Source organism: Juglans microcarpa x Juglans regia, chromosome 1D (genome assembly GCF_004785595.1).
Source record: "Juglans microcarpa x Juglans regia isolate MS1-56 chromosome 1D, Jm3101_v1.0, whole genome shotgun sequence".
Classification (NCBI taxonomy): domain Eukaryota; kingdom Viridiplantae; phylum Streptophyta; class Magnoliopsida; order Fagales; family Juglandaceae; genus Juglans; species Juglans microcarpa x Juglans regia.
Genome location: NC_054594.1, coordinates 45,532,198 through 45,559,569, shown reverse-complemented (window position 1 = coordinate 45,559,569; position 27,372 = coordinate 45,532,198). Strand labels below are relative to the sequence as shown.

Genomic DNA, 27,372 nt, shown 5'->3' with positions numbered 1-27,372 from the left:
AAGATGGATTGGGCCTCATTTGTTTTCGCAATCATCATTATTTTATTTTATTTCATCTCATCTAATTATTATAATTTTTTCAAATTTTCACACAAAATAAAATAAACAATTCAACTTTTTTAAATTCTAAAACAAAAATAATACTAAAAAAATATATTCTAATAATATTTTATTCAACTTTCAATTTTTATTTTAACTCATCTCATCTGCGAATAAATAAATCCACATTATATAGTCACAAATCCGCATTATGTTTTAATTAGTCACACTTGTACGATATGCCAAACATATAAGCTAGCTAGCTACTAATTAATTACAACTGATGAAGTGCGTTTAATTAAGTGCTCTCTTGAATATATTGTGCATAAATTATCGGTATTATATATACCGATATAATATATGAGCCTCAATCCAAGGAATTGATCAAATCCGCCCAGTCCTCGATCGATTTTCTTTGCCTGCATGACGAGGCATCACTGTGTTTTAATCCATATATTATCAAGCTGTCTAAAACCTACTTATTTGGAAAATCCACATTGCCCATTAATTATTAATTAGTAACTTGACTCCCATGAAATCACTCTGTTAATGCACATTAATCGATACTTATTGCATATATTATATGTTCAACGGAATTAGTCTATATAATTGTACATTTTTCTTCCTATATAATATTGTCTCCTCCCTCTCCCGGCCAGCCCCATGCAGCAACCCCACGCCCCAAAAAACATATAAAAAAGAGGGTCATTCTTTTTTCTTTTGGTCAATTTATTAAAGATCACATGATCATGTACATGCATGGCTTATCTTTAATTCATAGTAGTACTTATAACATGCATGTTTTCTCTAAAAAAATCAGGTATATATGTAGAACTTTTCTTAATTTCTAAAAAAAGTTAGATGCTGTTTTACATTGTTTAGAGGGAAAAAAAAGCCTTTCTTTAATCAAAGGTTCTGCTTACGGAGCTGTTAGGCGCGGCCTCGTATTTGGAACATTTGTTGGGTTGTACCATGCATTGATTAGTCTTTGGCACCAGTACTACTAAAAACAACCACTTATATAATTTATGGTTATTTTTTGTTAATTATTTATATATCTTTATCTTTTGTACTTTTTTTGGACGAAAAGGAATCCATAATTAAATCCCTTTTTAAGGACTCGATGATCAATTCCAAAATGCACGATCTCCTCTTTACAAAATTGGAGCTAGCTTGCGTATCTATACTTAATATATACATGAAATGGCCAACTACTACATGAACACAAGTTGGCTGTACGTCCAACGTCAAAATTGACCTCAATGCATGGACCAGGCCTTGATCACTTGGTAATTAAGTTTGACCAGGGTGTAAACGAAGGCCCAACGCTCAGAACCCATGTCGATCTGCAGGCTTCTTTGTGGATGCCACGTGCAATATCCGGCCGTATGCATACATAGATATCAAGAAGAATCGCTTTCGATCGGCTTTTCAGTTCTCGGCCGGGACAATTAATATTCAAGACCAAACCAATTAAGGCTGCCAACCGTACGTGTATTTCGAAGAGTGCAAGAGTTTTGTGACTTTGTCAATTAGAGTACGTACGGTGCTTCGACAAGCAAGAAATAAATTAAGAACATTAATATTAATGATCAGTACTCCGATGTTCCGAATTAATTAGCTCCGAGTTGTTGAAGGAACTGTCCGGGATTATTCATGCTTATAAATAATTTTACATATTCCCCTTAAGAAATTTGATTTTTTTTTTCCGGCAGCACGTCTGACATTTTATTAAAGAATCCTCACTTGTAGCAGAAGAAAATCTTTATTACAATATCAACCAATTTAAATTCCATAAAACTCATATAAACAGGCCTAAAAAGACCTTAAAAAAATTGATTATTGAAGGGGGATTTGAAGTTTTGAACCCGACCCTGCAAGAACGGACCAAAATAATTAATTATTGTACATTTGAACCATATGATGAGTCGTTTCTAATTACTCTTGATGGTAATAGTACTCCTGCATGGTCTTGTACATGTTGGATTAATTTTTCTGTTTATTTATTATTATTATTATTATTATTATTATTTATAATTTGCGAGAAAGTCATAGTATATACAGGAGATTTGGGTAATCGGGGCCAAGAATTTCCCTTACTAAAAGAAGTGATGTTGGAAGTTTATAATTGGCGAAGGCCGGGGCCACCTCACTAGAAAATTATAGGTTCATCGTGGATTACAGTTGGATTACTGAATGCTAATAAGGGAAATTCTTTTAGATTTCGATGTTGGCATACAAATTAATTACTAATACCTTAAATATATTGATTAATTAAACATTATAGATCCGTAGATTCTTTGACTAACATGACTTTTTAACGTGTTAGCTATATAGATGTATCTCGAAGAATTCGTGATAATTAGTTTGGTCCAAACTCATTCTTTGACTCATTTATTTATATTTTCCTTATAAAGTACCTTAGACAACACTTAGCAGCTTCCTTGCCGTATGTTCGGGTGACATGCATTAATTTAAAACACATTCTTTCAACTAAATATTTTTCAAAGCATGCAACGAGATATATATATATATATATATATATATATATATATATATATATATATATATATATGCTTATACAATTGTGAGATCGATTTCTATGCATTGACCACACGAGCGGGGAGCTCGTGGACCCTTTTGTAAATTCCAGTCACGAGGCGATCGACTATATTGATGATCATGTTGTAAGAGCTAGAAAACCTAAATATATATTTTTTTCATAATAAGTCTACAGCTTAAATATTTCAAAAAAAAAAAGAGTAAGAGTAGTACTGATTAAGCATGCGTGTACTGTTGCAATACAAGTAGCTAGCTAGCTTAAATATATAAACCATTTTGATTAATATTATATATATATATATATATATATATCTGTTGTATATATAGGATTTGTTCCTGTTGAAACTTAAATAATTGGACCATTCTTTTACGTACCTTGTTTGAAACAACAATATCATTATGCCAACAACCCATCTATGAGTTATGCAAAAGAATTAATTGGCTTTACGGGTGAATTTTTTTATTTATTTTTTGTTATTTGCAATCTGATTGCAAAGTACTGCTCTTGTTTAGTTGCTTCGAACAACCCATAACACATAGTTGCATAGTTTTCAGCAAAATTATTATTATTATTTTAATTATTTTCTGAATTCAAAGATCAAACGTTTATTTTAATAATTATTGTCATAAAAAAAATTTTCAGTGTTAGCCTTTCAGTCGGCACTACAAGAAAAATAAGTTTTTGTAGCTATTTAATTGCGGCGAAAAAATTATTTGTGATCAAAACAAACTCATTTTAACTGTAAATAGTCATTTCGTTAAAATTAACTGATCACAAATAAACAATTTTCTTGTAATGCAGTAACAAGTGATCTAATTTTATTTTTGTTGGGAATGAGATTCAATAAGGTCAAGATAGAATTAAAAAGTATCTCAATTTATTTTATCTCATTATTAAAATATTTTTAAATTTTTATATAAAATATAATAAATAATTTAATTTTTTTAAATTATAAAATAATATTAATATTTTATTTAATTTTTAACAAACCAATACATTTGTCGGGTAAAGCAAATTGCTCTAATTAATTAAGTATGCAGCGTATGCAGACGAAGGGAATGCATGAAACTGTTACATCGTAAGCAACCGATCATCAAAGCGGTACGTCAGCATTAAATTATGACACGTGTCGGTTTACTGCTGGGATGTAGCTTCTGTCATTGCTTTCCTCCTCACAACCCATGAATTGGACAAGAGCCGGACGGCGCGGTGACGCGCCGTTACGAACTGTTACTGAGTCTAATTTTAATTTTATATATTATTAAAATTTTATATAAATTCATTTTTTTTGTAAATAGAAAAAAATTATTGCATCAGATTTTTCTCTAAAGAAAATTGGGAAACGAGAAGGAACAGAGACGTTACTTGCTTTCTTTTCAAATGAACGGCGCGTGGGTCCCCTTTGTGAATGAGCTCACCCTTTTACCCGGCCGTTACGTTCGTAGTCACCGACTCACACGTGGCGCTCATTTGGATTTCTCGTACTGGGGATTTGAATGCCAATCTTTGGAGTTTGACCTTCATTACCTCGCCTAGTTTACTAATTATAGGCAACTATTAGGCACTGAATGGAATGGAATGGAATGATAAAAGGCGAATTGAGAAGTAATTTCAATTTAATATTTTTAAATTATTTCATCTCATTGCCAAAATTGCCAGTCTCTTCTTTGTCTACTAGTAAATCTTGACTATATAATATTCTCCTTAAATTAAAAAATGAATTATGAAATAAAATCAATAATTGAATTTATAGGCTGTTTTTATGAATAAAATAAAAATAAAATAATTTAATATTCCCAAATGGGAATTTTAAGAGTAATGGGATGGCTCCAGTCCCGATGAAGAATTATTATACCTTGCAGATAAAGAAGACTTGCACATTTGAAAAATGACACCACTAAAGTTATTATTTATTTATTTGGTGAGAAATTGACACTAATTATATTAGACGCACGCACGCACGGCTTCAGTTCCGAACTTTCTACTGGGCGCAGGCTGGCTAGCTAGTGCCTGTTGCTTGACAGCATTGTGTTATAATATATAGAATGACAGAAATTTACGTGTCTATCAAAAACTGAGAAAAAGGCCTCCTGATTGCCGGATTAGACACTTGAAATTGGATTTCAATATTAGCCAGTTACCAAATGTAGTTTAACACAGATTAATAGAATAAACTTGAGAAAATCCAGTGGGCAATCACGTCCTTTTGAAAACCCATCAGCTTCGCTATGGCTTTTTCTGTATTGGAACCCATTAGCTTTTCATGTAAAAAAGAAAATGAAAAGGAAAGCAGAGTCATTTTCAACGTTGAGAGACAGAGAGAGAGAAGAGACGTTGGCGTCTTTTGCCCTCCACGCTGCTTAAAACACGCAGTACCCTAGCTAGCAGATATGGACATGTCCCATTGACACGTTTTCAACTTCTAAAATATATCAAATTCTTTCTGTTTGCAAAACGCGAGAAAATGAACATAGCTAAAACCAAACTCCAATATTTCTACATATATATGTATGCAGAGCTTGAGAGAGTTTTAAGAATATATATCAGATATAGAAAGGGATAGAGGAACTTCATGTTTTGTTGAATAAATTCACGAGAGGAAGGAAGATAAAGGAAAAAAGAAAGCAGTTGAGAACAATAACAAAGGGCTTATCGCATGTTTGCTTCACGCAAGCGGCTAAATGTGGGGGTTAAGGCTTTGCTCTCTCGCGTGGCTTTAAAGACTTCTTATTTATCCTTTTTTATATCACCCATTTAAAAACTAGCCAGAAAACCATACCCACCAAATTCTAAAACTCCACCTCCTCCTCCTCTTCTTCTTCATCCTCCTCCTCCTCCTCCTCTTCTTATATCTTCAAGCCCACGAACCCTAATTATGTATGATAGTCCTACATCATATATTCCCAAGAAAGAGATATAAAAGGAAAGAGAGAAAATCCCCCGTCCCTCCTTCCACCCAGAAAAAAAAAAAGAACAAATGAGTGCAAACCCTAGTAGTAGTGGTGGAAGTGGTGGCGGAGGAAGCAGCAGCAGCGGTGGCGGCGGAGGGCCATGCGGGGCGTGCAAGTTTTTGCGGAGGAAGTGTGTTCCCGGCTGTATATTTGCGCCTTACTTTGACTCGGAGCAAGGGGCAGCCCATTTCGCAGCCGTGCACAAGGTGTTTGGAGCTAGCAACGTTTCCAAGCTTCTTTTGCATATTCCGGTGCATAAGAGGCTCGATGCGGTGGTAACAATATGTTATGAGGCACAGGCTCGGCTTAGAGATCCGGTATACGGCTGTGTTGCTCACATCTTCGCTCTTCAACAACAGGTGAGACACTACTCCATATTCTCTCGATCAATAAGGATTGTCATCTTGGGGTTTTTGGTATGACAAATTAGTATTCTTTTTCTTTTTCTTCTATTGCTTATACATTATACAAGCTTAATTAATTATTGCAAGTTAATCTTTGTAAGTGTTTATATATATATATATAGAAGAAATATACAATTAAAAGAAGTAATTGATTTAAGATAGTCATCGTGGGATTTTAATTTCTTTTTTTTTTTAACTTATAAAACACCTACATGAACCCGAGTTCTTTTTTAAAAATTAATTTTAAGGTCCCTCATTTTTCTTGAATTGGTAGCGTTAATACTCATGATTTTTTTTAAAGAGCTAGCAGTGAAGCACCATTTTCCTGTTCAAACCAAAGTAGTAGAAACAAAACAGAAATGGAGCCTTACTTTTCTACTAAGGGTGGCGATACCAGATATAAAGGAAAGGTGTCATGTAAAGGATAGGAAGCTCTGTTCAGTGGCCTTAATGAGAAAGAAACTTCGGTTTAAACAATTAAAAGGAAACCAATTAAGAAAAGTGCGGGACATGCATGGGGTAGCACTGCTTAAGAAGGCATTAGTATACTTTTCTGTGCTCTACTGAAATCAAGAAGGTATTTCTAACTGCCATGAAAAAAGAAAACAAGCTAGGTCTCTTTAATTACTCTACAAATGGTGCGGATCGGCGTTTACCACAGTAGCATAGCCTAAAGGGTACCATTTTCCTGTGCAAATAGTTATCCTAGCTTGCTAGCAGTTATTAAGGAAATGGTCGGGTCGTTGCTCCTTGGATTAATTAAAGTAGTTAAGCTTTTAGTGAAGGATAAGATTCAAAGTTTCATTTCTTCTTTTCATTAATTATAATTTTCTCGAAAAGAAAAGAGTGGGAACATCTTTATTTCTTTTTGTCCTTTTCAGTTCTTCCGTTTCGTTTTCATGAAACCATCCACTTTACTTTCCAACAGTCCAAACCAGCTGCTTGTAGATATCCAAACATATAAAAGACGGAGAAAACTATATATGGTTTCATGAATAGTCAGAAATGGTGTTTTATTAAATATCCCCGTAAACTCAGGGTGGTGAGAATGTAGATTTGTTTAACATACGTATATTATATATTATTGTTCACAATTCTAAGGTTGCGTTTAGACAGTGAAATATTTTTAGATATTTTATGAATAATAATAAAAAAGTAATAATATAATATTAAATAATAATGAAAAGTATGTGAAAATTAATAATAAATAGTAATGAATTATTTTGACAATACCTACGCAAACTAGGCCTTAAAAACATCCTTTTCACGAATATACCACACCAGCACTAGCTAAAATATTTGCACTATATATTTTTGGCCAATGGAGGTCTACTACTGAATGTTTAGATCATATGCAAAATTTTAAATGCTCGAATATATACGGATAGAAATTATCTAAACGTGCACGTATCAAAAAAAAAAAAAAAAAACTCGTAATATGGCATAAAATATAAATTACTAGATCCGAGATCAATTACTAGCGTCCGTTTTGCCTCTCCCAAGAACAATTATGGAGATTAAAAAAAAAATTAATGTTATTGGTCTATCACTATCCCCATATATATATATATATATATATATATGTCATAAGAAACCTTTATTTGCTCGCAACGCCATGTTCTTATGCGCATATTTCAAGTACCATTTTAGTATAAACAAAGGAATATTGAATCTTCAAGTTTTGTATAATATATAGTTTAATCGACTTGAATTAATGGACGTTAATTATGCTTGACTCATGAGCTTTATAATTTGTCTTCTTTCTCCAACTAAGGAATTAGTTTAATTGTATATATCTAGCTAGCTAGCTAGCAGCTGGTTGCAATATTCATCAGTAGTCTAGCTATCTCTTGCATAAAACATTACTTGAAAAATGTAATTGTTTCTAATTGTCAAGGAAACGTATATAAACGTGCTGTATCATGATCAGTTTATAAGTAATGGGAGTGATGATTCTTGTATCTTTCTCGATCTTTTTGCTAAATTGTTTTAAGCAGGTGGTGAATTTACAAGCAGAACTCTCCTACTTACAAGCCCACCTTGCAACATTGGAGCTACCATCGCCGCTGCCGCCTCATCAACAACCAACGATGATTGCACCGCCACCACTTTCCATCGCCGATCTCCCTTCAGCTTCCTCCATGCCTGTTACGTACGATTTATCATCGCTTTTTGATCCCATGGTGCAACCCTCATGGGTCATGCAACAGCGACCTATGGATCCACGCCAATTAGGAGGCAGTGGTTCATTATCTGCTAGTGGCAGTACTGATCACCTCCAAGCATTAATGGCGCGCGAACTCCTCCATAGACATGGGTCTCCACCACCCGGGACAGTGCCGTGCTCAACTCCTTCACCATCACCATCTCTCTCCAAATGAGACTCATGATCATGACCTTATTAATTACAAGCACTCGATCCCTTGATTGGTGCTTCATGACCACCTTATGCTAGGAAGAGATCATCAGATCGAGCTTGGTTTTCACGTTATATTGGGCACGTAATTTTAGTACTGAGCTATAATATTACTTTTATTTTAACTACTTAGAGAAATTCAATTTAGTTAATTTACGTATTTGCATTCTGTTTATTTCTATAATAATTTGAAAAAACAGAAATCACGAGTTCACAAACACATTCACGCTGAGGAAGTAGAAATATTATGGCTCGAATTAACAAAATTGGGATCTTGATAAACCTTCATAACTTAAAACTTTTACCTCCAGCACCACAAAATTATTCTGATTTTTTTGCTAATGTTTCCAACTTATCTAGAGCATTTATAATGGTTCATTTATCCTATCTTTCAAATACATCATCAAAATTTAATTTTTCTATTTTACATATTGATATTTACAATAAGTCATATATAATCAGCTTATCTATTTTTTCTCTATATTATTTAAATATTTTTTTCAAATACTTATTCTAACTACGATTGAATTTGCAAAGAAGAGAGAAAATAATTAAAAATATTTTAGAGTTGTGAACAGTATTATCTACGTCTAGAAGATTACCGTAACAAAATGAAAAATAAAAATAAAAACACAAAATCCATTAAAATGATTTTTATTTTATAAAGAAATATATTTTACATGAGTTATTGTGAATAGAATTTTTAAGGCTAGCTGCTACTTTCTTGGTAAGTTTTCCAAAGAGCAACAGGGCCCGTGTCCCTTGTACAGAAAGTCCGTACATTTCGCAAAAAATCCCCAGTTGGCACGTACGAGTTGTGCCTTAACGGGCCCTATATCACTCAAAATTGGGCGACTGATGAATCGCGTCTCCTTTTTTCTGGGCCCTGGGCTTTTGAGGTTTGTATTCTTATGATTACCACCAAGACCCTATTATCTAGCAAATAGAGGACAAAAAATATGAGAAAAGAGAAGCGCAAATCACACGAGAATAAATTCATCTGTACATTTGTACTTGTAAAATTTTTTAATATTAAAATATTATTAAAATATAATTTTTTAATCATATTTTTATTTTGAGATTTAAAAAAGTTAAAATTTTTATCATATTTTATTTTAAAGTTTGAAAAAATTATAATAATCAGATAAAATAAATTAAAAGTGTTTTATTATCCAAAACATCCTTACTCTCAGAATGGGCAAAAAGCCAAGGACAAGGAGCCAACGATACAAGTACTATCGTTTGACACTAAGATCAAGTCAAAAGTGAAAACCACCGGATTATAAACCGATCTCTATGATGCAGCTCCAATACAGATGCTATATATATGTCAGCCAATAAGAGGGAAGGTAGAGGTTATAACTTATAGCCTCCTTTATATTCCTCCAAGGACACTCCAGCTACAATGATGGTGGAAGGAACTTTTTTTTATAAGTAGAGGATGGAAGGAAATAAAAGCTGAATAATATTCTTACCACTTCAACATTCTTGGAAACTGAAAGGAGCACATATACACTAGACCAAAAGATTGTAATCTAGGAAGAGGGAACTTTGAAATTGGCTTGACCTACTGCATATTCTCGCAAAACAAGCCCCACTTCTTCTACTACCCCTAGTCTCCGGAACCATCTAGCTAGTATTTCTGAAGCTTCTTTACCAAGCATTATGCCATCTCTCTCTAAACTTACCAGAAACTCCAATGCTTTATTAAGCCTATTTTCCTTTTCAAATGCAGCCAACAGCAACGCTATACATTTATCACTTGGTTCAATACCAGCCCTCCTCATATTTTCAAATGCAAAGCGTGCCTTTTGACTTTGACCTGCCATTCCATAAGCAGTTATAAGGAGCCCGCACAGCTTAACATCAGGGGGTAGACCAGCGCACTGAATTGCATCAAACACTCTTTGAGCTCCTTCAGAATCACCAATCATGGAGTATGCTCTCAACAGTGCCTTGTAAACCTCACTTCCTGCATATACTTCTTGGGCATCCATTTCGGTAAGTAAAATCTCTCCCTGCTTGGGCATTCCGGCTCGGATGTAGGCCATGATCATTGAGCCATACGATCTCTTATCCAAAGGTTGTCCTAGCAGCTTTAGTTGTTCAAAAGTGTCTTCAGCTAGCACAAGATTGCCAGCTTTGCTGTACATGTGAATCATGGTTGTAAGAGTTACCTGGTCACAGGTAAAGCCTTTACTCTTCATGGCTGACAGGGTCCTTTCAGCATCTTGAAGTTGGTTTTGCTTCCCATAAGCATGAATTATTTTAGTATAGTCACGAATATTGGCTTCAAACGATTCTTCTAGGAGGGCAAGTTCTGCAACCTAGGAAGCGTGCCAAACCGATGAATTCACTTCAGGTTGCAAGTTTTAAGAAGTCAAAAAATGCTTCATTTGAATGCACTGAACATCTATCAGGGCAATTAACTAAAGAAAACTGGGATTTTAGATATGCAAGAAGATATGCAAACTCATCTGACAGAAAAAATGAAAAAGAAAAAAAAAAGATATGTTTGGTACAGGGACGTGCCAATACTCTTTTTCCTTATAAACTTATTAAGAACAATGTGCTTACCTTCCTGTTCAAAGAAAAGTACCCATTTATTACAAGTCTGCACCAGAAATATCCCTTATGTCAATGGACCTCAACACTAAATATAATCCCCACCGTGCCACACTTTTTCTGCACCAATAACCTCCCAGGGGCATTAATCTCAGCAAGTGATGTAGATCATTCAAAACATTATTTGTACTGAAGATAAAGTTGATTTTAGTTGATAGGTGTGATGCACATATCCTTTCTCTACGACATTCTATTCACACACAAACAATTTGGCAAAGACCAATCAGGAGCCATTTAGAGCTTTCTACTAGATGCTGGTAAGGATCTCGGTCGCGAGATCAAGAGCCTTCAAAGGTGCAAGTCTCTCTCTCTCTCTCTCTCTCTCTCTCTCTCTCTCTCTCTCTCTCTCTCTCTCTCTCTCTCTCTGTGAAATCTACAAAGTTCATTTGGAATTTTATAGCTTTATGGTCATCAAGAAGGCACTAAACACCCTACAATAGCTAATTTAAACTATTCTCACTCCCTCCTTATAGACCTTGTGCAAGTCCCAATCAGGTTTTAGTTAATGAAATCAATAATAAAAAGTGCAACTTGTACAGTTGTACGATGAGGCATGAGTTAATCGAATTAATAAAGACATGAAAGTAAAAAATAAAGATAAAAATGACAAGTACCTTTAGATAAAGTGGATGATCCATTGTTCTCAATTCTTTAAGAACCGTAAGCCAGTCAGCTCTCCGAGGCTTCATAATCCTCACCCAAGCCGCCAACAAATCAGAAAAACTTCCTTTCTGAGGAGTGAAGCAGATAATCTGCCTCATCAGGGCCTTACATCGTTTGGTCATCTTAGGAGGGAGTTCAGCTATGGCCTTTTTTTGGGCTTCTGGGATGTTACGTCCTATCTCTACCCACTTAAACCTTGGTTTCTCTATTTGATCAATTACTGTTTTTTCTATCTGTTCCACATCCGGAGCAATCAATCGACAACGGAGTTTACCAAAGCCAATATTTCTGGGAGTTTTTAAAATAAAGTTTACCAATGGAGAGTAAATAGTTTTCCTACAATCATTCGTTAATGGATAAGTCGAGTGGGGATAAATGAGCATGTTACAAGCATAGGTGCCCATGAGCATACTGAGATATCAAAACGCAGAAAACATATATCATAACATGAATGAACTTTAATGTTTTGAACAATGAATTGGGAAATCCCTCAATTTGGAACTCGAAACAAAACTATAACAAAAGATTATTGAAGACGATACATAAGCGTATCTGCGGTTCAAGGAAAAAAAGGGTATCAATGGATTCGAAGAGACCGATAATAATTCGTATCTCTGATCTCAGGTTCAAACGTAAATAACAAGAAGGAATCTGTATAACTAACTAAATGGATAAGGATAGCGAAGAAATCGGAGAGGATTACAAAACAATTCTCTTATCCAGGAAAAGCAGGAAAATGTTCAAGATTTATATGGTAAAACCCTTTGGGAAATTGAATCTTACCCGGATGACCAACTGGAGGATTCACTGCCTCAGCAAGAGAAGTGGGGGATACGAGGAGACAAACCTGCGGTTTATGTTGTTTGGCAGTGGTAGGAAGAAGAAAGTAATGCATATGGGATTTTGGGCGAGAGAGAGAGCACACCGCGCACCGAGCGTTGGTTTCCATTTATTTATCGAATATTATAAAATTGTAAGAAAAAACGATAATTACACAATTATTTACACGATTATCTTTTAAATAAAATATGTTTTTATAAAATAACTTAAAAATAATATTACTTTATAAAAATTTCATTTGTTATTTTTTTTTCTAGATGTTCAAAGTTGAAATTGTAGATAAAAATTAGATACGAGGCAAGCTTCGAGACAAACGAATGGGTATGGTTTCAACTGAAAGTTGACGTTAAAATCAAATTCCCTCCAAAAATAGAAAAAAAAAAAAAAAAAAAGAGATGATGTTTGGGTATCTTGGACCTTATCCAATCCGATCTTATCATGCCATATAGTATTGTTTGTGATAAAATAAGATATGTTAAATTGAGATGAAAGTTGAATAAAATATTATTAGAATATATTTTTTTAATATTATTTTTATTTTGAGATTTAAAAAAGTCTAATTTTTTATTTTATTTTATGTAAAAATTTAAAAAAATTATAATGATTATATGAGATGAATTGAGAAATTCCGTTATAGATAAAAGCCACTATTGATAGCATCTATTTTGCATATATGATGTGGCATCATCTAGACCACACATCTCTCCAAGTGAATGTTGAGAATAATCAACCAGAAATAACCATGCAGTGAGTGTAAAATGTGCAATATTACAAAAACTTCTCTCTAATATTAATCTTTTATGTATGCCATAACAAATAAAGTCGAAAAATCTTAGGTTGACCAATCCAAATGGACCTTCAATATAAGTTTTTGAATCACAATTTCAAATTTCCGAATGATATTTGATGTGACCTTCTTTCTTTCTTATTTTTAAATTCGTTAGTCGTGACTCATAAAAGTGCCATGAATATTATATTGCACGTTGAGAAAATGGGCTATAAAGAATCAATACAACCCAAGGCTCAACTACAAACGGCTGTCCTCGAGGCAATATTGAAAAAATTTCCAACTAATTAACAAATTTATTGTGGAGAACATGTCATCGAAGTTATTGATATGTTACGATTTAATTTATCAAATTTAAATATGTGAATTTTTCTTATGAATGAACTCTTACAATTTTAACAATTTGCCTACTTTATCTCAGTTTGTAAATAAGATTTTTTCTAAAATAATAAGAAAAATGATATTTGCCTACAAATTTGCCTTTGTTGAAGTTTAAAACAAGGGAAACAAAGATGAAAATTTATATTTAAAAGCAAGTGTACAAAATACATCCTTAATTTTATTGATATAATAAGACTTAGTTTATTAAAAAAATTTAAAATTAAAATATATAAAAATAAAATTTTATCGTGTTAATAAATATGTGTGATATATTGTAAAAGTTCTTTTGAACATTTCATATTGACCAATATTAAATGTATTTAATAAAAACTTACAAAAAATTTTTTATATGTTAATTATTGATATGCTGAAAATAATAAAATTTTAAATTTTAAAAGTAAAATAATAAAATAAATTTTATAAAACAAAATAAATTTTATAAATTAAAATAAAAGTACTCTTTCATATTTCATATATCCAGCTCACCTCCATTTAAAATGTTAAAACTCGAATAACAGATTTTAACGGACATTAATCAGGTTTTCTATCTTCATGATTTCCCAAATTCGTCCATTCATTTTTCAAGATTCGAAATCTTCTCCTCAACTCCGATCAACAGCTACTCACACAACTATTAAAAATTCTTCCTACCTTAATTACCCAAACCACCCCTTTTATATCCAACGCTGTCGGAGTTGCATGTATACTACATAAAGGTCGAGGAAAGAAAGATAGGGGTATTTAAGTCAATTGGGATACGAAATCGGACTGATAAAGAAAATGAAAATCCCAAATCCGATCTAAATCTCAACACCTCTTCGTAGAAGCGGAAGCTCACTCTCCTTTCTCAACACCCCCCGCCCCCCGGTTTCCTTTTTTCCCCGAGAGTTTGATGCACCCAGAACAGTCGCATCCAGTAAACTCGCCGCCGGCTCGGTGAGTCAGCCCGCTGCTATCACTCGTAGGGCTAACAGTCTCGCCTACGGAACTTCAACGAGGGATAAACCCTCCCATTTCGTACTGACCCCAGATCTGAGAGCTCCCCCCTCGAATCTCCGAATTCGGGAATGGCTTCTTCGGAAGCCGATTCCCGGCTAAGCCAGGTCATCTCCCCAGCCCTTGAGAAGATCATCAAGAACGCCTCGTGGCGCAAGCACTCCAAGCTCGCCCACGAGTGCAAATCCGTTCTCGAAAAGCTCTCTTCCCCTTCGAAGAACGAGACCGAGAGCGAGAGCGAGCCCGATTCCTTCGGCCCAGGCCCACTTCACGACGGCGGGAACATCGAGTTCTCTCTCTCCGACTCCGAGTCAATTCTCAGCCCACTCATCAACGCCGCCAATTCTGGTGTCCTCAAAATCGCTGATCCCGCCGTCGATTGCATCCAGAAACTAATTGCCTATGGCTACCTCCGCGGCGAGGCCGACCCCACCGGCGGTGATGAGGCAAAGCTCTTAACCAGCCTGATCGAGTCCGTGTGCAAATGTCACGATTTGGGCGACGATCAGATGGAATTGCTCGTTCTCAAGACGCTCTTATCGGCGGTAACATCGATTTCGCTGCGAATTCACGGTGATTGCTTGCTTCAGATCGTGAAGACGTGCTATGATATCTACTTGGGGAGCAAAAACATGGTGAACCAGACGACGGCCAAGGCGTCGCTGATTCAAATGCTGGTGATCGTGTTCCGGAGAATGGAGGCGGACTCTTCGACGGTGCCGATTCAGCCAATTGTGGTCGCCGAACTGATGGAACCGGCGGAGAAATCCGATGCGGATGGGTCGATGACAATGTTCGTGCAAGGTTTTATAACAAAGATCATGCAGGACATTGACGGAGTTCTGAATCCTGTTACGCCAGGGAAGGTATCGTTGAGTGGTCATGACGGAGCGTTCGAGACAACGACGGTTGAGACGACGAACCCGGCGGATTTGTTGGATTCAACGGATAAGGATATGTTGGACGCCAAGTATTGGGAGATCAGTATGTATAAGACGGCGTTGGAGGGAAGGAAGGGTGAGTTGGCGGATGGGGAGGGGGAGAGGGATGAGGATTTGGAGGTTCAGATCGGGAATAAGTTGCGGAGGGACGCTTTCTTGGTGTTCCGGGCACTTTGCAAGTTGTCGATGAAGACGCCTCCCAAGGAGGCGCTGGCGGATCCCCAGTTGATGAGGGGGAAGATTGTGGCTTTGGAATTGTTGAAGATTTTGTTGGAAAACGCCGGGGCTGTGTTTAGGACCAGTGATAGGTATCTCTCTCTCTGCCGCTCTCTCGCATACACACACGCACATGTTGCGTCCGGGGCTTCTTTTTGTCATCGTGTTTGTTAAAGCCACACTTGTGCTCTTTCAGCATTTCTTCTGGATGCGTAAATATGAATTAATGCTGGATAGACAAAATATGTAGTTCTGTAGCTAAATTACAACTTCACGGTTTTCTGTTAATATAGAATGAAAAAGTACCCGCTCTATAATTTGAAAACGGAATGTTCTATTTTTAACGTGTATTTTCATTATTTTAACTCGGTATTGTCAGCTTGGTCTCTCAGGTGCATACTGAATTGTGTGGAAATAATTATTGGCACGAGAGATTAAACTGGGAAGTGTGGGGTCCTATTTCGGGGTGGGCAAGGAATAGGTTAGTTACAGGAAATCGTAGTAGCTGGAAGGAGATATGGAGGCTAGTAGTGAGACATAGGCAAAATGTGGATCTTTTTAGCAGTATAGCACGTTAACGATTCCTATGGTTTTATCAAAAAAAATCCAGTGGAGAAAATTCAAATGGAGTTAGATTTGGTGTTTGGTGGGATTAGTATGCATCTGATGTATTTGATATCCTTGGTGCTGAGCCTTGTTTTGGCAGTCGTTGGCTCTAGAATGAAGTATGCATTTATGGTACTAGGATTGGCTTCCTAGCTTATGCACTTATGGTACTAGGATTGACATCCTATTGTATATCATTAGCTGCACAAGAAACTGTGCTTTGTGTAGATAGATATAACTTCTTGTTTCAAGACAGCCTTGATAACTGTGTTACCAAGCAGTTTGCTGCTTTTCCTATGCATTCTAGACTCACTTCATGTGGAAAATTTAGTCTTGCGCGCATCACAAACTTCTTTTTAAAGGTTCACAACACATTTTTATTTTTTTTTTAATAAATGTCTGGGCTGGCAAATTCGAATTTTTTAGTTATTATGACCTCAGGCTTGGTCTGTTTCCTGTAAATGGTGAATGCTAATGATGTGCCCCACCAAAAAATTACAAGTTTCTTTCTTTTTGATCGGTAAACAAATTTTTTTTTTTTTTTTTTATTGATCAAAAGGGAGACATAGAGTGTCCAAGTACACGGGACATATACATGAACACGGTCACAATGTCTAGCTTAGAGATACAAGAAACTCATGAAAAGACCTGCCATGAAAATCAATTACAATCCACCAATGGAGTAAAGTATTGAAAAACAAAATTCTAAGCTCTTCCATTGATCTCTCTTGATCTTCAAAGCATCTTGCATTCCGCTCCCTCCAAATGCACCACCATAGACAAAAAATTACAAGTTTCTAAGGTATAATCTTTGCATTGTACACAAGAATTCAAATAAGTAGTCTACTCCATCTTGTTTATTTCCTGGATTGTCCTGCTGCTTATGGTTTTGGGCAGAATCACTTTTGGAAAAAATCAATTGGACTTTGATTTGTAAGTCTCTTGGCTAGATACTTGGTTTAGGCATTATCAAATGATGGGGGCAGGGTTGCTTTACAAACAGATCTGTACAAATCTAGCATTTCTTATCAGCTATGCCATACTTGGTAGGCAGTTAGTTAATTAGATTCACACATGCATTCTATCAAGATTTAGCTATATGGCTTGCTGAACCACATTTGGGTTCTTTCTTTTCTTCATTGGCTCACATATTTGAATATTTGTAGGTCTGCAAGTCTTGCTCTGATTTCTTTCATTTGTAAGCACGTTTCATTACTTTAGTTGCCTTTGCTGAAAAGTAACTCTCTCTTCTGTTGCTTTCTCACATTGTATTTTTTGTGTTTTTCCCAACTAGTGACGTTTCTATTGTGAAATTTGTGTCCTTAATATGTTTGTGCTGAAACAGGTTTTTAGGTGCCATTAAGCAATACTTGTGTCTGTCATTGTTGAAGAACAGCGCGTCGACTCTTATGATCGTTTTCCAGCTTTCTTGCTCCATTTTCATTAGTCTGGTGTCAAGATTTAGAGCTGGATTGAAAGCAGAAATTGGAGTATTTTTTCCTATGATTGTTCTGAGAGTTTTAGAAAATGTTGTTCAACCTAATTTTCAGCAAAAGATGATCGTGCTTCGGTTTCTTGAGAAGCTCTGTGTTGACTCACAAATTTTGGTGGACATATTTATTAATTATGATTGTGATGTTAATTCGTCAAACATATTTGAGAGGTATGTTCTGTTTCATCCTGCAAAATTCATACTTTTGAATATAATGGTACAAAAGCATGTCCAAGAACAAGAATTTCCAATGTAACAACAGAGCTCATTGCTACATTCTCATGCTTTCTCTTGATGTTTTGAGAATGATTGATTTGGTTATGAAGTTAACATTGTATGTATTCTTCTTTTTGTTTTTGCTGATCTTCCCAGAATGGTCAATGGACTTCTTAAAACTGCACAAGGTGTCCCTCCTGGTGTAACCACCACACTGTTGCCACCGCAGGAGGTGACCATGAAACTTGAAGCTATGAAGTGCTTGGTGGCGATTTTGAGATCAATGGGAGATTGGATGAATAAACAGTTGCGTATTCCAGATCCTCATTCCACTAAGAAGTTTGAATCAGCTGATAACAGCCCTGAACCTGGAAGTCAGCCCATCGCAAATGGGAATGTGGACGAAGCTGTTGAAGGGTCAGATTCTCATTCTGAAGCTTCCAGTGAGGCTTCTGATGTTTTGACGATTGAGCAACGACGAGCTTACAAGCTGGAACTTCAGGTAAGTTAATTTGTGATGTTTGGGCCCTGGGGTACAAGCAGATCTCTCTTTTGGCCCCTTTCTGTTGGCTATTTTCTGTTGAATCTCATGTACATTTTGTGGCAGGAAGGTATATCTCTTTTTAATCGGAAACCTAAGAAGGGGATCGAATTTCTTATCAATGCAAGCAAGGTGGCCAACTCACCTGAGGGAATAGCATCTTTTCTTAGAAACGCATCTGGTTTGAACAAGACTTTGATAGGTGATTATCTAGGAGAAAGGGATGAGTTACCACTGAAAGTGATGCACTCCTACGTGGATTCCTTTGAATTTCAAGGTATGGAGTTTGATGAAGCAATCAGGGCCTTTCTTCAAGGCTTTAGGTTGCCTGGTGAGGCCCAGAAGATTGATCGAATTATGGAGAAGTTTGCTGAGCGTTACTGCAAATGTAATCCAAAGGCATTTACAAGTGCTGACACAGCCTATGTCCTTGCTTACTCTGTGATAATGCTCAATACTGATGCTCATAATGCTATGGTGAAGAACAAGGTGTGTTCACATTTTCCATTTGATCTAGTCATATTCTTCATACAGCATGCTAATAGAGCCCCTCTCTCTGTCTCTCCTGACATTAAAATATGCAGATGTCAGCTGATGATTTTATCAGGAATAATCGGGGCATAGATGATGGAAAAGATTTACCCGATGAGTACCTGAGGTCACTCTTTGAACGGATATCCAGAAATGAGATAAAAATGAAAGAGGATGATTTGGCTCCTCAACAGAAACAGTCTGTGAACTCAAATAGACTTCTTGGCTTGGATGGTATACTGAATATAGTGATCCGTAAGCGTGGAGAAGACAAATATATGGAGAGCAGTGACGATCTAATCAGGCACATGCAAGAACAATTCAAAGAAAAAGCTCGGAAATCTGAGTAAGAGGGACTTTTTTTTTTCTTATGCTCCAACTGTCTGGTGCTTTACCAAATGTTTGCCAGTGCATACAACTAAACTCCTGTGAAACCAAATATTAGGATCTTGTTTTGAAAAATACTGTTTTTTGCACTGATTTTTCTAGGGAATATATCCTTGAAACCATTGGATCATATTACTTTTCTGCTGTCACGTCAGTGGTGTTGTTTCAAATAGTCAATAAATGGTCAATGTCTGAGTTGAGCTGCACGTATTATGCTTCTCTATTTTTTTCATCAAGACTTTCCTTTTTGAACAAGCTAACAAAAATGTGTAGATAGTCAAACATTTGAAATGGACCTGACTCAGAAGGAGGAAAATCCCTGTGGGATACATATATGCTTTTCATATAGTCTCTTGTTTGGCTGTTTCATTATTCTACTTGCCTGGAATTTAAACTTGGATTATGCAGATTGTGAAGTGTGGCTTAACGCAATCTGAAGGAAACGATCTTTTAGTTTTTCTTCTTAATATGTACTTGCTGGGTGATTTGTAGGTCAGCTTATTATGCAGCAACGGACGTGGTGATCCTTCGGTTCATGATTGAGGCGTGCTGGGCTCCTATGTTGGCTGCCTTCAGTGTTCCACTTGACCAGAGTGATGATGAAGTGGTAATAGCTATGTGCCTTGAAGGCTTCCGGTATGCTGTCCATGTTACTGCTGTGATGTCCATGAAGACTCATAGAGATGCTTTTGTGACTTCCCTAGCAAAGTTTACCTCTCTCCACTCTCCTACTGATATCAAGCAGAAAAACATAGATGCGATTAAGGTTGGTGGGGCCATGCTATAATGGATTAAATAAGCAAAAAGTTATGATGGTTGATGACCCTATTAGAGTTTTACAATGTATAAGAGATTTTGTTACCGTAATTTATTTCTGTTTTTTGGGATATAAATTTTATTAACCATTGTTAGTATTCACGTAGGTTTTGTTTTACATGAATATACTCGTGCTGGGTTCTTGTGTCATACTAAGTATCATAATTTTGGGACTCCCTCTCTCTCTCTCTCTCTCCCTCCCTGTGTGTGTGCACACCCTTTTTCTTGAGTCAGTTGGTGGAACTTCTTTCAAGTCATCACACTTAATATGTCATCTGATCAACTCCAATGCTGCTGCTAGAAAAGTACCAAAATCTTTGTGAACAGATTTATTCACTTGAACATTAGGTTTGAAACCTTGCTTCATCTTTGTTGTCGAAGTCTCTTTATAGCCTTCTCGTTCACTTTCACTAAAAGATAGTGTAGAAATAAGAAAACAATCCATAGGTTACTGATAAAGAAAGAAAGAAGAAAACAATCATAGGTTTTCTTAATCGATTGAGTGTTATGGGATTTCTGATGCCTACATCTCATATGAAAGTGTATCTATAACATTTGTAATATATTTTCCAATAATGACAACAAATTTTTGAAAATTATGCAAATGTCACTTGTGGGCCTGACTCTGTGTTTGGCATCTATATTGTTAATAGGCAATAGTAACAATCGCAGATGAGGATGGGAATTACTTACAAGAAGCTTGGGAGCATATCTTGACATGTGTTTCTAGGTTTGAGCATCTACATCTCTTGGGAGAAGGTGCTCCTCCAGATGCAACGTTTTTTGCTTTTCCTCAGAATGAGTCAGAAAAATCAAAACAAGCCAAGTCCACCATCCTTCCTGTTTTGAAAAAAAAGGGACCTGGGAGGATTCAGTATGCGGCTTCTGCTGTGATGAGGGGTTCCTATGATAGTGCTGGTATTGGCGGCAATGCCTCTGGGGTGGTCACGTCTGAACAAGTGAACAATTTAGTCTCCAATTTGAACATGTTAGAACAAGTTGGGAGCTCTGAAATGAATCGCATATTCACACGGAGCCAAAAGTTGAACAGTGAGGCAATAATAGACTTTGTCAAGGCACTTTGCAAGGTCTCTATGGAGGAATTGCGATCTGCATCTGATCCACGAGTTTTCAGCCTTACCAAGATTGTTGAGATTGCGTATGTATTGCCCTACTTCCTCTTGTTGCTCCTTGGGCATATCATATTCACGTTCTCATGATTTATTGGTATCTACTGTATAACTTTACCCCTTTTTTGTCCTTATAACAGGCACTATAATATGAACCGCATCAGGCTTGTGTGGTCAAGCATCTGGCACGTGCTCTCTGATTTCTTTGTAACCATTGGCTGCTCTGAAAACCTTTCTATTGCTATATTTGCAATGGATTCTTTACGCCAGTTGTCAATGAAATTCTTAGACCGAGAAGAACTGGCTAACTATAATTTTCAAAATGAATTCATGAAGCCTTTTGTCATTGTAATGCGCAAGAGTAGTGCTGTTGAAATCAGAGAGTTAATCATTAGATGTGTCTCCCAAATGGTGTTATCTCGCGTCAACAATGTTAAATCAGGATGGAAAAGCATGTTCATGGTATCGAATTTATCCATCATATGTTATCTATAAAATAGAACTTCCAGTCCTTAATCATTTTCTTTGGACGTTATTTTTCTTATTGACATGATTTGATGAACTATTCTGCTCGATGTATTCTTAATGCCTATTGTTATTATGTAACTTGATTCAGGTCTTCACAACTGCGGCTTATGACGACCACAAAAACATTGTACTATTGGCCTTTGAAATTATTGAGAAGATTGTGCGAGACTACTTCCCACACATTACTGAGACTGAAACCACCACCTTTACAGACTGTGTGAATTGCCTGATTGCCTTCACTAATAACAGATTCAACAAAGACATTAGCCTTAATGCTATTGCTTTTCTTCGGTTCTGTGCAACAAAACTTGCAGAAGGAGATCTTGGCTCGTCAAGGAATAAAGATAAGGAAGCTTCTGCTAAACTATCTCCATCTTCACCTCAAAAAGGAAAAGATGGTAAACAAGATAACAGCGAGATGGGTGATAAAGACAATCATGTTTATTTCTGGTTCCCTTTGTTGGCTGGTAAGGAAGCTGCATAAGTTGTTGGTTCTCTTGAAACTAACCATTTCCATTTGCTTTATTCAACCCAAAACCGATATAAAATTGTTCTAATTTCTTATTTTTTTGTTAGGTAAAACTGTTCAATTTTGATACGAACACAGTTGTCAAAATTTGAATTATGAGCCTTCTCTTTGTGCAGGTTTGTCAGAACTTAGCTTTGACCCTAGGCCTGAAATCAGGAAGAGTGCCTTGCAAGTTCTATTTGATACTTTACGCAATCATGGTCATCATTTCTCACTTTCTTTGTGGGAACGAGTGTTTGAATCAGTTCTATTTCCGATATTTGACTATGTGAGGCATGCTATTGATCCTTCTGGGGGGAATTCACCAGGGCAGGGAACTGATAGTGATACAGTTGAGCTTGATCAAGATGCATGGCTCTACGAGACATGCACGTTGGCCCTCCAACTAGTTGTAGATCTTTTTGTCAAATTTTATAACACTGTCAATCCACTTTTGAGAAAAGTGCTGATGCTTCTAGTGAGCTTTATTAAACGTCCTCACCAAAGCCTTGCTGGTATTGGTATTGCTGCATTTGTCCGTTTGATGAGTAATGCTGGTGATCTATTCTCCGAAGAAAAGTGGCAAGAAGTGGCTTTGACATTGAAAGAAGCAGCTAATGCAACAGTTCCTGATTTTTCTTTTATTGCCAGTGAAGGGTCTTTACCTAGAGAAACTAATGTAGAGTCTTTTGTGTCTGACGTGCCTGATGATGATGATTCAGAGAGCCAAAGGACACAACATCTCTATGCTTATTTATCTGATGCAAAGTGCCGAGCTGCCGTTCAACTTCTATTGATTCAGGTAGAATATTTTTCTATGTTACCAATCAGTACAGATGCCTTCCTACTTAAGATGAACATATGGTCATGACACGGGCTTAATCTGGCTGCCAATATGTCTGTTTTCTATGATGGTGATGTTTCTATGAAACCTATAAAAAAATGTTTCTATGAAAAATCCAGCTAATGGAATTGTTTTGAGTTGGCATGGTATAAACCAAACAACTAAGCACTGTTGAATCGTTGCATGCAAATGAATAAAAATTATTATTGGAAATTTTTTTTAACTTGAAAGTTCAAGTTGCCCCAAAAACCAAAATTCTATGGAAGCAAATGATCACTTACTGAAAGAACGTAGCTCAAGCCAACATCATTGACAGTCTATAAGGTTCAGTCTGAACTTCTCCAGGAATTATGTTTTATTTGTTTCATTGAATGTGTCATCTACTATTGATATTAATTCATAATTAAGAAGTTTTCTTCTTTTCCCTTGGCAGTTAAAAGTTTGGTAGTTTGTTTTTGTGCATGTTACAGGGTAGGTACTTTTTTTTTATAGATAATAAAAGAATTTATTCCAAGTAAATAGGTGTAGCCCAAGTACACAGGAAGTATACAAGTGTGTATGCCTAAATACAAGCTAAAGCGAAACAGAACTAAGGCAAAACATTTAAAATATTCCCATCCCTTACAAGGTTCTTTACCCAAAATCTTATAGTTCTAAAGAAAAAATCCCTGAATTCCCCCATAGTACATTTGCAATCTTTGAAACACCTCCCTTTTCTCTCTAACCATAAGCACCAAAACAAACACAAGGGGATCATCCCCCACACTGCTGCACTGCCTGCACATCCCGTTGAACCTTGCCAGCTAGCCAAAAAGTCCACACCCAGAGGCATCACCCAAGCTATGCCTACCCTTGCAAAAATCTCGTTCCACAGCTTCGTCACCACCTCACAATGAAGGAAAAGATGGTTAACAGATTCGCCATCTTTTTTACACATAAAACACCAATCAATCACAAAAAAAATCCTATTTTCCTCAAATTATCCGTGGTTAATATTTTCTCAAGAGACACCAGCCAACAAAAAAAAATGCAACTTTACTAGGCACCCTTTCTCTCCAGATACATTTCCAGGGGTATACTTTATCACCATGACTATTTAACACCTTGTAGAAAGATCTTACTGAGAATCTGGAATTATAATCATGCACCCACAGCAGCCTATCCTCCCTATTCTGATCGATCTTCGTATCATATAATTTTACAAAGAAATCAGCAGCTTCACACACTTCCCAGCCCTGTAATTCCCTGGTAAATTCCACATTCCAATGCAACATATTATTAGATAACTGATAAGAGTCAGCCACTGCAGCCCCTTTGTTTCTAGCAATCCTAAAAAGATTAGGATAATCAAATTTAGAGCTGAATCCCCGCACCAATTATCATGCCAGCAACAATATTTGTCCCGTTCCCCACTTTGAAATTAATGTTTTTGATAAAATCCCCCCATCCCAACTGAATGGACTTCCACAAACCCACCCCATACACCCCTTTTACTTCATTAGAACACCAATTCCCCCACATCCTCCCATATTTAACATCCACAATCTGCCTCCATAATGCATTACTCTCTTTGTTGTAGCTTCAAAGCCACTTCCCAAGAAGAGCTTTATTGAAAAGCTTTAAATTCCGCATGCCCAATCCTCCACATGACACCGGGATACAAACCTTATTCCAACTCACCAACTGAAAATTAAAGTATCATCTGTGAAGAGTAAATGTGAAACAGTAATGCTGCCCCGTGAGACATCACCCACCATAAAACCCGACACATAACCCCCTTCCACAGCTGCTTCAATCATACGACTCAAGGCATCCATAACTAAGACAAATAGGAAAGGAGATGAAGGGTAGATACTAAGACATGGTAGATACTGTCCCATCAAATTATTACATGCCTTTGAATTTCATCTTAAGTGCTATATTTCCATTTGAGGTTCTGTTTGATCTGTAGCGGAAGATATGCTTTTCCCATCAAATTATTCTTCCCCTTTTAAAGATTTCCCCCCTTGCGAGTAAAAAATACTAATTTTGGAACTTTCAAAAAGGGAAAACAGTCATGTGGAAGTTTTACTAAATTACATTGAGAGTAAACATTTTTAGTACTTTAGATCATGAATTAGCCTTGGATATGAATGAGTTTTGCTCATCTTAATTTAGACTAGAGGACGAGTTGGCATAAGGTCTGGTTTGAATTTGGATGAAGCAATACCATAATTGAAATCGTGTATGTGGATCTTCTGTTGGTTCTTTAACTCTATTATTCACTGCCATGCACTATAAAGAGCAAGTAGCACAACAATTCCATTAATGAAAGTTTTATTAATTGGCCTGGTTCGACAAACCATCTCTACTTATTTTATTAGATATTGAAAACCACATTTTTTATTAATTTACCAGACATCAATGAGACTGTAAAGATGACACTGAAAACTTGGAAAGATTACCATGTTATTCTTTTTTTTCAACTTCATATTTTCTAAAATTTAATGAAGAGAATAACTATGTTTTTTCCGTAGTATAGTTGCCCATTTGGCAAAGCTTAACAATTATGCGTGCAATGTTGTATCAAAATTTGCAGGCGGTGATGGAAATCTATAACATGTATCGGTCACAACTTTCAGCAAAAACCACCTTAATCCTGTTTGATGCTTTGCGTGATGTGGCAACCCACGCTCACAAGATCAATGGCAATACCACACTACGATCAAAGCTTCAAGAGTTTGGCTCTATGACCCAAATGCAAGACCCTCCATTGTTACGGCTAGAGAATGAGTCTTACCAAACTTGCTTCACATTCTTACAGAATCTTATACTGGATAGGCCCCCAGGTTATGATGAGGCCCAGGTGGAGTCCTTCCTTATTGACCTTTGCCAGGAGATCTTACAGTTTTATATTGAAACTTCTCAGTCGGGAACAGTATCTGAATCATCCCTTGGGCATGCCCCCCATTGGCAAATTCCTTTAGGTTCTGGGAAACGAAGAGAATTGGCTGCACGTGCACCTCTTATTGTTGCCACTCTCCAGGCTATATGTAGTCTGGGAGAGAGTTCATTCGAGAAGAACTTGGGTCGGTTCTTCCCCCTACTTGCAAACTTGATAAGTTGTGACCATGGGTCAAATGAGGTCCAGGTAGCTCTCAGTGATATGCTTAGCTCGGCAGTGGGTCCTATTCTGCTCCGGTCTTGTTGATTTTAGTGAGATAGCAGCACCCTTTGTTTTAAGATGTATGATATTGTTATCCAAGCCTTGTAGTTCTATATTTTCCTTATATATATTTCATTTTATGATAATTGTTATCGGAAATATAGATTCATAGTGTATGAGTTAGCCCTGGTTTTCGGATTGGCTTGTGCTTCTGAACCTCCTGTAGTTTATTCAGGGGTGCGGCTTCCTCCATATAGATTGATAGATTTTATCACTGAGTTTTGATGTTGTATGATAGTCAAATATTTCTTTTGACAACGAGACTCCCAAAGCAATAATTTCGTGTAAAGTTTCCATTCAGTTCTGCATTTGGTTTACCTATAATATATTATGTATTTTCGTGCAAAAGCCTCATTCCTATTTCTGTTGCAGGTGAATGAATAACGATGCCTCTCTACACGTATCCTGACTTAAGAGACTGGTTTGAGTAATCGTCAGTCTACTTTTGATGAAAGTAAATAACAAGGCTTGAAAAAGAGAGCATATTTATTCCAGGATGGTTTATTAAACATCATGATCATTGCTACTGGCGTAGAAAACAATCAAGGGAGGGGAACCTCTCGTCCACAACAAGTAAAAACAAACAAAATATAATATGTAAAGGAAGGTGAGGTGGTTAAAGTGAAAATATGGCGTCACCTTTTGTTTGATAATATATATATATATATATATATAAATCAATTGGCAAATGGACTTTGGGATCAAAACACAGATTAAATTTTAATAAATAGACTTGGCTTCCAAAG

At 36.4% G+C, this 27,372-nt stretch overlaps 3 protein-coding genes across 4 annotated transcripts; 2 read left to right on the top strand and 1 right to left on the bottom strand.

Moving 5' to 3' along the window:
• The first annotated feature begins 5,253 nt into the window (after positions 1 to 5,253).
• LOC121262955 (LOB domain-containing protein 18) lies at positions 5,254 to 8,533 on the top strand. The gene is made up of 2 exons (XM_041165672.1): positions 5,254 to 5,912; positions 7,955 to 8,533. The coding sequence occupies exons 1-2, from the start codon at positions 5,580 to 5,582 to the stop codon at positions 8,336 to 8,338; spliced, it is 717 nt and encodes a 238-aa protein (XP_041021606.1). The 5' UTR covers positions 5,254 to 5,579; the 3' UTR covers positions 8,339 to 8,533.
• A 1,178-nt stretch (positions 8,534 to 9,711) lies between these two features.
• On the bottom strand, positions 9,712 to 12,643 carry LOC121262941 (pentatricopeptide repeat-containing protein At1g01970). 2 transcript variants are annotated; one of them, XM_041165659.1, is made up of 3 exons: positions 12,445 to 12,641; positions 11,613 to 11,894; positions 9,712 to 10,700 (listed from the first exon to the last, which is right to left on the bottom strand). In XM_041165659.1, the coding sequence occupies exons 2-3, from the start codon at positions 11,781 to 11,783 to the stop codon at positions 9,909 to 9,911; spliced, it is 963 nt and encodes a 320-aa protein (XP_041021593.1). In that variant the 5' UTR covers positions 11,784 to 11,894; positions 12,445 to 12,641; the 3' UTR covers positions 9,712 to 9,908. The 2 variants fall into 2 exon arrangements, with proteins under 2 accessions (XP_041021593.1, XP_041021586.1); XM_041165652.1 differs by having other exon boundaries at positions 11,613 to 12,643.
• Positions 12,644 to 14,495: 1,852 nt separating this feature from the next.
• On the top strand, positions 14,496 to 26,844 carry LOC121262932 (brefeldin A-inhibited guanine nucleotide-exchange protein 2-like). The gene is made up of 11 exons (XM_041165641.1): positions 14,496 to 15,914; positions 17,774 to 18,091; positions 18,293 to 18,638; positions 18,744 to 19,166; positions 19,262 to 19,554; positions 20,088 to 20,361; positions 21,065 to 21,570; positions 21,682 to 22,003; positions 22,158 to 22,536; positions 22,715 to 23,379; positions 26,000 to 26,844. Exons 1-11 carry the CDS (start codon positions 14,737 to 14,739, stop codon positions 26,609 to 26,611), a joined length of 5,316 nt encoding a protein of 1,771 aa, XP_041021575.1. The 5' UTR covers positions 14,496 to 14,736; the 3' UTR covers positions 26,612 to 26,844.
• Positions 26,845 to 27,372: the final 528 nt, after the last annotated feature.

Excerpts from the sequence above, each read along its gene's own strand:
- LOC121262941 (XM_041165652.1), bottom strand. The coding sequence starts at position 12,071 with ATGCTCATGGGCACCTATGCTTGTAACATGCTCATTTATCCCCACTCG. Across the intron at positions 10,701-11,612 it reads ATCATCCACTTTATCTAAAG|GTTGCAGAACTTGCCCTCCT; the intron begins GTACTTGTCATT and ends CACGCTTCCTAG.
- LOC121262932 (XM_041165641.1), top strand. The coding sequence starts at position 14,737 with ATGGCTTCTTCGGAAGCCGATTCCCGGCTAAGCCAGGTCATCTCCCCA. Across the intron at positions 19,167-19,261 it reads ATGCTATGGTGAAGAACAAG|ATGTCAGCTGATGATTTTAT; the intron begins GTGTGTTCACAT and ends TAAAATATGCAG. Across the intron at positions 22,004-22,157 it reads GATGGAAAAGCATGTTCATG|GTCTTCACAACTGCGGCTTA; the intron begins GTATCGAATTTA and ends AACTTGATTCAG.
- LOC121262955 (XM_041165672.1), top strand. The coding sequence starts at position 5,580 with ATGAGTGCAAACCCTAGTAGTAGTGGTGGAAGTGGTGGCGGAGGAAGC. Across the intron at positions 5,913-7,954 it reads TCTTCGCTCTTCAACAACAG|GTGGTGAATTTACAAGCAGA; the intron begins GTGAGACACTAC and ends TGTTTTAAGCAG.